The sequence below is a fragment of the Cyclopterus lumpus genome, chromosome 11 (assembly GCF_009769545.1).
Source record: "Cyclopterus lumpus isolate fCycLum1 chromosome 11, fCycLum1.pri, whole genome shotgun sequence".
NCBI classification, from domain to species: Eukaryota; Metazoa; Chordata; class Actinopteri; order Perciformes; family Cyclopteridae; genus Cyclopterus; species Cyclopterus lumpus.
In genome coordinates, this window is record NC_046976.1 from 20,703,006 (window position 1) to 20,713,885 (window position 10,880).

The window sequence follows — 10,880 nt, forward strand, 5'->3', positions numbered from 1 at the left end:
TTCCCTGCTTCACGTCTTTGAAGGAGCATTTGATCCAAATCGCACAGAACTGCAGAACAAGTGACCCGAGTAGGAACCGAACGTCTCTGTTGATGTTTCCGTGTTTTATCCGTCGTCTCGCGTTGATCTCACGTCTTTTAAATAAATGGAACCGAGAGCGTGTTGACAAAAATATGAAAAATTATCTCCTTTTCTTTTTTTCACCCTTCTGTCTTTACCCACGGTGCCTATTCTCATGTTCTTGGTCTCGTTCCGCGGCGCTTCACTTCACACACAAACAAATATCAACATGACTTCTCTCTATGTTTTCCTAACATGTCCTAGGTTTTCTCTGCTTTTAGTCTTTCCCCAAGTGGCTCACTGAACACAAACAATATTAACATGTCATTTTCTCTCTCTCAGCTTGAGAGTCGCTGCCGTCTGATGCCCTCCCATGACGCCCAGGTCGGTAGCTGACACTGCCAGTGAGCGGGAGACGCCACCCCACTGGGCCGGCACCGTCAGCTGGTTATCGCCCTCCCTCTCGCAGGCTGGAGGCTCCGACTCCGCCCACCTACCGGTATCCACAACCATCAGCTCCCATCCACCCCAGTAAGTCCCACAAGCTGACGTTCTCTCAGCACGCACCAGCAGGAGCAGCAGCAGCAGCCAAAAAGAAAACCACAGTATCTTCAACGCAATCAGCAACACCAGCGCCACCATTATCACCACTACCAGCAGCAACCATCATGTCCAGTCGTAGAAAGTCCTCCACCCCCTGCATGGTCCGGGTCGACCTGCCTGAAGAGCGGGACGACCCCGAGGACGCGATGGACACGGAGGTACCGGCGGACGACGAGGTGACCGAAAAAGAACAATCAGAATCGTCTGAACCAGCAGGAAAGAGTCGAGCTCCCCAGCAGGAGAATTCAGAGAATCCAGCCCAGCAGACGTTTCCAAATCCGCTGGAAACCCAGAATCCTGAGCCATCGGAACAAGAGGAGCAGTCGGGTGAGAAAGGTCGACCTCCCGTCATCGAACATGAGGAAGCCCCGGAGGAGAAGGACGGCGAAGAAGTTGACTCTGACCCGGCGTCCCGGAAGAAGCAGCCCAGAGGCTACGAGTGCAAATACTGCCCGTTTTCAACGCAGAACCTGAACGGCTTCAAAGAACACGTGGACTCAAGCCACCCGAACGTCATCCTCAATCCGATGTACCTCTGCGCCGTCTGCAACTTCAACACCAAGAAGTTTGACTCGCTCACGGAGCACAACGAGAGCCAGCACCCGGGCGAGACCAACTTCAAGTTCAAGAGGGTAAAAAAGAGCAACCAGACCATCTTGGAGCAGACGATCGAAGGCAAGGACAATGCAGCCGAGTGCCAAGTGACGAACAGACGGGGCGAAGGCTTTGGCACATTCCCACCGGGCGTATCAACCGCAGTGAAAACCCCCAACAGTATCCAGGCGCTCTATCAAGGGAGCGCGCTAAAAAGCCAGCGGGACGGCCTGATCCAGAAGAATCCAATCACAGCCGTGAACATCAACGGAACGGTGATCATCCCCGAACCCACCGCCCTCCAAGGGCTCTCCCACGTCGCCCCGATGCTCCAGCGCCCACCCAACTTCAACTCTGTACCAAAAATAGCCGTTCCCTTGAACACCACCAAATATAACCCTTCTTTGGACGACAACTTGACGTTGATCACCTCTTTCAGCAAGTTTCCTTACCCGACGCACGCCGAGCTGTCGTGGCTGACGGCCGCCTCCAAGCACCCGGAGGACCAGATCAAAGTCTGGTTCACCACCCAGCGGCTCAAGCAGGGCATCACCTGGTCCCCAGAGGAGGTGGAGGAAGCCCGGAAGAAGATGTTCAACGGCTCCATCCCCCCCGCCCATCCCACGTTCACCGTCCTGCCTACGTCTACTTTCTATCAACCGTCTGCCAAATCCTCCCAGCAGACCTTCGTCCACACCACCGTCGGGCATTCGAGCCGTGTGCGGACGACCGCGTCCAACGGGTCGAGTTTAGTCGCCAACGCAAACTCTGGACTTGCGATTGGCTCCGCCCCTTCCCTGAAACGATGCCTGCCGACGTACCTGACGTCGGTGTTCGGCCCGGAGTCCAAGCGGCCCATCATGGCAGTCGCCCCTCATTCTGGCGACGCCAAAGACAGGGGCCTCATGGCTCCCCCACCCCCTCCTCCCCCAAAAGACCGCCTCCCAATGGCTCCGCCTCCTGCTCCCATGGAGATGAAGAGACCCGTAGCAGTTCCTCTGGTTACCGGAGAGATGAAGAGGCTTTTCGCTGCCGTGCCTTTAATGCCGCCGCCGTCGTCGCAGCCATCTTTGTTGTCCAAAGGGAAGATGGTCTCGTCATTAGGAAACCCCAAAACAAAACCGGTGGTGTCGCTGCCCTCCTTAGTCTTTCCAGAGTTTTTAACCAGGCCACTGATAATTCCCCCGCCTATCTTTGCGCCGCCATTTAAAAACTCGTTACTTTTTCCTCTCAACTCGCCCAACACTTCCAAAGAGATGCACCCGAATGCCCACGCTTCGCCAGCTGCGGATCTCAAGCTGCCAAACTCCCCACCAGCCGTCGCCCCACACATAAGGAGGCCGACCATCATCCAGTCCATTCGCGCTCCGGCCAAAGCCCAGATGCCAGGATTCCTTTACGATAACAGGAAACTAAAAGAGCAGCAAGGAGTGGAAGTGAAAGCCTTCTACCCCAGAGGAGATAAGGTACTCACTCCTCTGGCAGAGGCCAACGGGACATCTCGCACGGATGGCCACAAATGGTCTCACAATCAAACCACGCTTGCTCACAACAATGGCGTCCAACATTTTGATAGGGCGCTAGCGGCGCTGAAACCGGACTTCCATCAAAAGTCCTCGGTGCTGACCCAGTTCCCCTTGCTGGAGAGGATGAAAGGGAAGACGGCGGAACAGCTAAAGATCTTGGAGGAGAACTTCCTGAGGAACAGCTTTCCCACGCTCAGCGACGTGGACAATCTAGCGGGCGCCACCCGCATGTCTCGCCAGGAAATCGACAGCTGGTTCGTGGAGCGCCGAGCGCTACGCGACAACCTGGAGCAAGCGCTCCTCAACTCCATGGGCACGAAGAGGACGGGCGCCGGCGGCATCGCGGCCATCGCCAAGAAACGACTACATCAGCAGCAACAGCAACACCAAACTCTCCAGCTGAACGGGATTCACAAGCCAAGCGGTGGCGTGGGCCATCTCAAAAGCCCTCTTCCACCTCACTCCGCCCCGCCCATCGTCGCCCCCTCCGTCCCCAGCCCGAACTCATTCTCAGTGCCTCCGGACGGCCGATCTCTGGCGCTCCTCATGGACGATTTTGCTCAAACGCGGTGGCCTTCCCCTGAGGAGTTCAGCCAGCTGGAGGGTCGGACGGGACGCGCCGAACTGGCCCGCTGGTTCACCGACAGCCGGCTGCAGAGCGGCGGCCTGGAGCTGGCGGAGCTTTTCCGCAACAGAGGACAGGGCCCTCCCAAAAACACCGCCCCCGGCATCCTCCAGCGCTGTCAGGAAGGAGCCCTCACCAACAGCAGCAGCAGTAAGGTGTTGGAGGTGGAGCTGGGCTGGCTGATGCAGCAGCGCGCCAACAGCCTCAGCGGTCAACAGCGGGAGGAACTCCAAGACCGGTTGGCTGGCAGGTAACTAAACTATTATTATGTGTTACCCTTCAAAGGGCCTTTCAGTGGCATCGGTTTGGGATTCGAGTGGAAAACAATCATCGTCCACTATTATATCATTCTTCATCCTTTAAGAAGAAGGTTACTGTTTGTTAGAACTACAATGGAGAGGTTTGCGTAGTCCGTTATATCAGAACATTGTAAGAAGAGCAAAGAACGACCCTGAGGGCTTTTGATTTGATTGACAGATGGTTCATCCAATCACCTGCCCTTTTCCAGTTTTCCAATGAAGGCTTCTCAGGTGGTTTTCTTGGGTCAGGTTACCCCCCCGAGCCACCCGACCAACAATATTGCATCCACACAGATGTTTTGTTTTTACATTTTTCAGATTTTATATTATTTAATTCAATAATATAGAATAAATATTAAATCCTTTGCAGATTTAAAGATGAATGTTTAATGTTTAAAGTTAACGCTTTAAATTTGAATAAAATGTCTTCTAAATCAATCTTTGCTTTTGAGCTGAAGATGGAACGCTTTTTCTCTATTTCAGTTAGGAATCCCCAAATTGCCCAAAAGGTTTTTATTTATAATCTGCATAACCTCTTTCGTCCTTTCCTTCTGCGGAGGAACAACAACAAAACAAATTTCCGCTTCCTCGTGTTGTTGTTTTTCTAGTCGCCACATTAAAAATAATTTTCAGGACATTAACCCACAAATAGACGAGACTCTGTTCGGTCTTCCAGGAGCTCGGGAGAGCTTTGGCAAAATAACGCAGCCATTACGTTGGAAACCAATATCTCCGCGATAATTTGGGCGAGAGTTTTATTCTTCCCGCGAGTCAGCTCAGTGTGAACGTGCCCCGGCAGCACATTGAAATCCTTCTGCTTCCTGTTTCATGAGCTCTGTGCACAGACGACCAAGAATCAATGAGTTCTGAGTCAATCTCGATGCTTATTAACGGCAAATGCATTGAGAATATGCTGGAAGATGAATATGAAAAAGCTTCGTGAAGGTTCACCGCTCATAAAAGTTAATAATCAATAAATCTTTAAAGTATATCCGTGCAAAAATGAAAGAAAATGATATTTTCAGCCTCTAAAATATGGAGATTTCCTGCATTTCCCTGTTTAATATCATTTTAAAGTGAATGTCTTTGTGTTATAATTTTAAAAATATATTTTCTGACGATTGATCGATTTAATCTATATAATAATCAGCCGATTAATTGATGAATGAGAATAAATATAATTCGTTAATAGTGATTCTTTTTTTTTTTTTACTTGACAAAGTAAAACTTCTTTTTGGGGAATTGAAACCCGTCGTTTGTCCCGGTTTCATCACTATTTCTGTCCCAGACATGAAGTCCTTCAGAATTTAATTATTTTGATTATTAGTTCCTTCTAATTATAATTAAAACATAATGTCCCACTTCTGACCCACTTGTGTTTAATCTGATTGAGAACCTCCGTTGCCTAAATATCTAATAATTGATTGGCAGTTCTCTTTGATTCTGAAAAACAAATATCGTAAAAAAATTATTTGGCAGATTGTTTTATTTTTTTGTCCTTTGTCCCTTTATCTAAAAATAAATGAGTGGCAGATATTTTACATCTTAACTTCACTTCATTTGGTGGACAGCAAGACGAATATGAGGCCGAGTTATAAAAGTGGTAAAATATATACAAAATTAAATGTTCCATATTTTTATTTATAACACAGAGAATTCACTTTAATATTCATGTGAAGACAAAATAAACCGGTTACATCTTAATATGTGATCTTTAAGAAATAGTAATGTATAATAATCAGCGTTTGCCTTCTCACTGAACTCTGACATGCATTAAAATTAAATATTACAAGAGCTGTAAGCTACCGGGGCACCCTCCGTCGGCGAGCGTCTGGTGGCCGGGCCTTCGCCCATGGGGCCCGGTCGGGCTCAGCCCGAAAAAACATCATGGAGCAGCAGTCACCCTGTGGACCCACCATCCTCAGGGAGAATTATCGGGGTCGGGTGCTATGTAGACCGGGCGGCGGGCCAGGCGGGAGACCTGGGCGGGCCGATCGCCGGCAGCATAGACTAGCTCTAGGGACGTGGAACGTCACCTCACTAGCGGGGAAAGAGCCGGAGCTGGTGCAGGAGGTGGAGCGGTACCAGCTAGATATAGTTGGGCTCACCTCCACGCACAGCATGGGCTCTGGAACCAAGCTCCTGGAGAAGGGTTGGACTTTGTCCTTTTCTGGAGTTGCCCAGGGTGAGAGGCGCCGGGTGGGAGTGGGGATACTCACGAGCCCCCGCCTGAGCGCCGCTGTGTTGGAGTTTTCCCCGGGGAACGAGAGGGTCGCCTCCCTGCGCCTACGGGTTGCGGGGAGTAAGGCTCTGACTGTTGTTTGTGCTTATGCACCGAACAGCATTTCGGAGTATCCGGCCTTCTTGGAGTCGGTGGGAGGGGTCCTGGAAAGGGCGCCGCCTGCCGACTCCATAGTTCTCCTGGGAGACTTCAACGCTCACGTGGGCAATGACAGAGAAACCTGGCGGGGCGTGATTGGGAGGAACGGCTTGCCCGATCTGAACCCGAATGGTGTTTTGTTGTTGGACTTCTGTGCTAGCCACAGTTTGTCCATAACGAACACCATGTTCGAACATAAGGTGGCTCATAAGTGTACCTGGTACCAGAACACCTTAGGCCGGAGATCAATGATCGACTTTGTAATCGTATCATCTGATCTGCGGCCGTATGTCTTGGACACTCGGGTGAAGAGAGGAGCAGATCTGTCAACTGATCACCACCTGGTGGTGAGTTGGATCAGATGGCGGGGGAGTCGGCTAGAAAGACCTGGCAAGCCCAAACGTGTAGTGAGGGTGAACTGGGAACGTCTGGCAGAGGATCCTGTCCGGGAGGTCTTCAACTCCCACCTCCGGAAGAACTTCTCACAAATCCCGAGGGAGGCTGGGGACATGGAATCCGAGTGGACCTTGTTCAAAGCCTCTATTGTGGACGCGGCTGCTCGGGGCTGTGGCCGGAAGGTCATCGGTGCCTGTCGTGGCAGCAACCCGAGAACCCGGTGGTGGACACCGGGGGTGAGGGAAGCCGTTAAACTGAAGAAGGAGGCCTTTCGGGCCTGGCTGGCCCAGGGGTCTCCTGAAGCAGCTGACGGGTACCGGCGGGCCAGAAGGGCTGCAGCTGCGATGGTCGCGGAGGCTAAAACTCGGGCATGGGAGGAGTTCGGGGAGGCCATGGAGAAGGACTTTCGGTTGGCCTCAAGGAAGTTCTGGCAAACCATCCGATGGCTCAGGAAGAGAAAGCAGGGTCTACCCCAGGCTGTTCTCAGCAGGGGGGGGAACTGCTGACCCGGACTGGGGATATCGTCGGGCGGTGGAAAGAGCACTTTGAGGAACTCCTAAACCCGGCCAACATGTCCCCCGGAGAGGGGGCAGCGCCGGAAGACTTTGGGGTGGATTCACCCATATCCCTGGCAGAGGTCGCTAAGGTAGTCAAAAAGCTCCTTGGTGGCAAGGCGCCAGGGGTGGATGAGATCCGCCCTGAGATGCTGAAAGCGCTGGACATTGTTGGGCTGTCTTGGTTGACACGCCTTTTCAGTGTCGCATGGGGGTCGGGAACAGTGCCCATGGACTGGCAGACCGGGGTGGTGGTTCCCATCTTCAAGAAGGGGGACCGGAGAGTGTGCTCGAACTATCGTGGTATCACACTGCTCAGCCTCCCGGGAAAAGCTTATGCCAGGGTGCTGGAGAGGAGGCTCCGACCGCTTGTCGAAACTCAGATTCAGGACGAACAGTGCGGATTCCGTCCCGGTCGTGGAACAGTGGACCAGCTCTTTACCCTCGCAAGATTACTGGAGCGGTCCTGGGAGTTTGCCCAACCAGTTTACATGTGCTTTGTAGACCTGGAGAAGGCTTTCGACCGGGTCCCTCTGGGGTTTGTGGGGGGTGCTGCGGGAGTATGGGGTGCCGGACCCGTTGGCACGGGCCATCCGGTCTCTGTACACCTACAGTAGGAGCTGTGTTCATCTCCTCGGTAGTAAGTCAGACACGTTCCCGGTGGGTGTTGGCCTCCGCCAGGGCTGCCCTTTATCACCGGTCCTGTTCGTGACCTTCATGGACAGGATATCTAGGCGCAGCCAGGGGGCGGAGAGGATCCGGTTCGGGAGTCTCGGGATCGCCTCTCTGCTGTTTGCGGATGATGTGGTCCTGTTTGCCTCCTCGGACCGTGACCTCCAGCATTCACTGGGGCGTTTTGCAGCCGAGTGCGAAGCGGCAGGGATGAAAGTTAGCACCTCCAAATCTGAGGCCATGGTGCTCTGCCGGAAACCGGCGGATTGCTCCCTCCAGGTGGGGGCAAACTGCCTACACCAAGCGAAGGAGTTCAAGTATCTCGGGGTCTTGTTCACGAGTGAGGGTAAGGTGGAGCGGGAGATCGACAGGCGGATCGGTGCGGCTGCAGCAGTAAAACAGGCGCTGTACCGGTCCGTCTTAGTGAAGAGGAGCTGAGCCGGAAGGCAAAGCTCTCCATTTACTGGTCGGTCTACGTTCCAAGCCTCACCTATGGTCACGAACTCTGAGTCGTGACCGAAAGAACGAGATCTCGGATACAAGCGGCCGAAATGAGCTTCCTCCGTAGGGTGACCGGGCTCAGCCTTAGAGATAGGGTAAGGAGCTCGGACATCAGGGGGGAGCTTGGAGTCGAGTCGCTGCTCCTTCGTGTCGAAAGGAGTCAGCTGAGGTGGTTCATCTAGTCAGGATGCCTCCTGGACGCCTCCCATTAGAGGTTTTCCGGGCACGTCCAACTGGTAGGAGGCCCCGGGGAAGACCGAGGACACGCTGGAGGGATTATATCTCCCGGCTGGCCTTGGAACGCCTCGGGATCCCCCAGAATGAGCTGGAAAGTGTTGCTGGTGAGAGGGAAGCCTGGGTCGGCCTGCTGAACCTGCTGCCACCGCGACCCGACCCCGGATAAGCGGTGATAATGGATGGATGGATGGAAGAGCTGTAAGCTGTTATAAAACAATTCTTTTTTTCCATTTAATATTTTTTATATTGTCTCCATCGAAGTCTAACAAACACGTTGAATCCATTATCTTCTTCATAAAATAAGAACAAAAACTATTATTTATGTGTCTTTGTGCACATGTTATGGTACAACAAATATAAATATATGTATAGATGTATGTATTTATGTATGTGTATATATATGTATATGTATGTATACGTGTATATGTACATAAGTATACATGTGTGTATATATGTATTGGTTCTTGCATTTTAGCTAATATCTGACAGACATTTAAATTAAATACTATTAGTATAGAAATATAAAATAGTATATTTATTATGTGTATATATATATATATCTATATAATTTTTATTATTATTTATATATACTTATATTATATATATAATTTTTATTATTTATATATATTAAATATATATATATATTTAATATATATAAATAATAAAAATTATATATACATAAAATATAAATATATATAATATATATATACGGGTCAAAAAAGACTCCTTTAAAAGGAAACAGCTGTGTCTGGGTCACACGGTTGTTTTTTAATTGATCAGCAATAATGATTATTGATCTGTGACTATCAGTGTACCAACTGTCCGTTTTACCCTCGGCAGACTGAGGCAGCAGGACACGACCGAGAAGAACGGAGGACACAACGGAGGACACGACTTAGGACACAACGGAGGACACAACGGAGGACACAACGGAGGACACAATGGAGGACACGACTTAGGACACAATGGAGGACACAACGGAGGACACAACGGAGGACACAACGGAGGACACGACTTAGGACACAACGGAGGACACAACGGAGGACACAACGGAGGACACGACGGAGGACACGACGGAGGACACAACGGAGGACACGACGGAGGACACGACGGAGGACACGACTTAGGACACAACGGAGGACACGACGGAGGACACGACGGAGGACACGACGGAGGACACGACGGAGGACACGACGGAAGACATGACGGAGGACACGACGGAGGAAACGACGGAGGACACGACGGAGGACACAACGGAGGACACGACGGAGGACACAACGGAGGACACGACGGAGGACACAACGGAGGACACGACGGAGGACACAAGGTGTTCGGCAGCTGGCTGGAGGGCGGCCACTCGAGGAGAGGACGTGAGCTGCTGCTGGACCGAGAGAGGAAGATGACGGGATGAACGGTAAGGTCACGGTGAGGTCACGGTGAGGTCACAGTGAGGTCACGATGTAGGTCAAGTTTATTTATATCTCACTTTTCACAGACAAAAGGTCACAAAAAGCTTTACAGCAGTAGAAAAAAATTAAATTACACATAGTGGCCCAATACATTACATGAGATAAAAAAAACACAATAAAATACACAATAAAAACAATAAAATACACAATAAAATACACAATAAAATATAAAATAAAAAATATTAAATACACAATTAAATACACCATTAAATTAAAAATATTAAATACACAATAAATACAATAAAATACACAATAAAAACAATAAAATACACAATAAAAACAACCAAATAAAAAATATTAAATACACAATTAAATACACAATCAAAACAAAGAAATACACAGTAAAATACACAAAAAACAATATAGAAGATAAATAAATAAATACAAAAGCATGTTTTTTTAGGGACTGTGGTCACGACTGTAATAGTTGACTGTGTTTGTAGAGGTTTAAAAGTCTTATAAACAAAAATCATACTTATATTGATGATTGGTGCGTTTCTCCAATCAATCCGTCCAAATTCTGTCTCCAAGTTCTGGTGATTTCACCATAAAGAGAACTTTTCATGCCACGATTCACCCGAATAGGACCGACGCTTTTATCTTTTTAATCCATATTTATTGCACATTTTGATATACGAAACACACTTTTCCAGCTATTCTATAAACCGATATTCACATTTCTACAGAAAGATATTGACGATCGTCTTTAATTTCTCTTTATTTCACCTTCAAAAAGTACAAAAAGTGCACCGACTGTTCCGTGGAACCGAGTTAGCGGCTGCGGGTTTTTGTTGTTGTTTTCGAGTGAAGTGATTTACCGGAGCGAGCCCCCCCGGTCCCCAGTGCCCCCCCCCCCCCCCCCCCCCCCCCCATGTTAGAGTGGAAGCCAGCACCTCCATCCCAGAACCCGCTCTGTGTGTGGAGCTGTGTGAGTTTTGGCTTCGGCTGCTCGGCAACCGGCACA

The 10,880-nt window shown here is 49.9% G+C and overlaps 1 protein-coding gene across 1 annotated transcript in view; it reads left to right on the plus strand.

Annotated features, from left to right (window-relative positions):
* LOC117739226 (zinc fingers and homeoboxes protein 2-like) overlaps positions 1-9,858 on the plus strand; it is a 61,175-nt gene extending 51,317 nt beyond the window's left edge. Inside the window, exons 2-3 of the mRNA XM_034545518.1 lie at positions 403-3,658; positions 9,288-9,858. Coding sequence (XP_034401409.1) covers positions 729-3,658; positions 9,288-9,858 — 3,501 coding nt within the window. The 5' untranslated portion in view covers positions 403-728. The remainder of the gene's footprint in view (positions 1-402; positions 3,659-9,287) is intronic.
* The last annotated feature ends 1,022 nt before the right edge of the window (positions 9,859-10,880 follow it).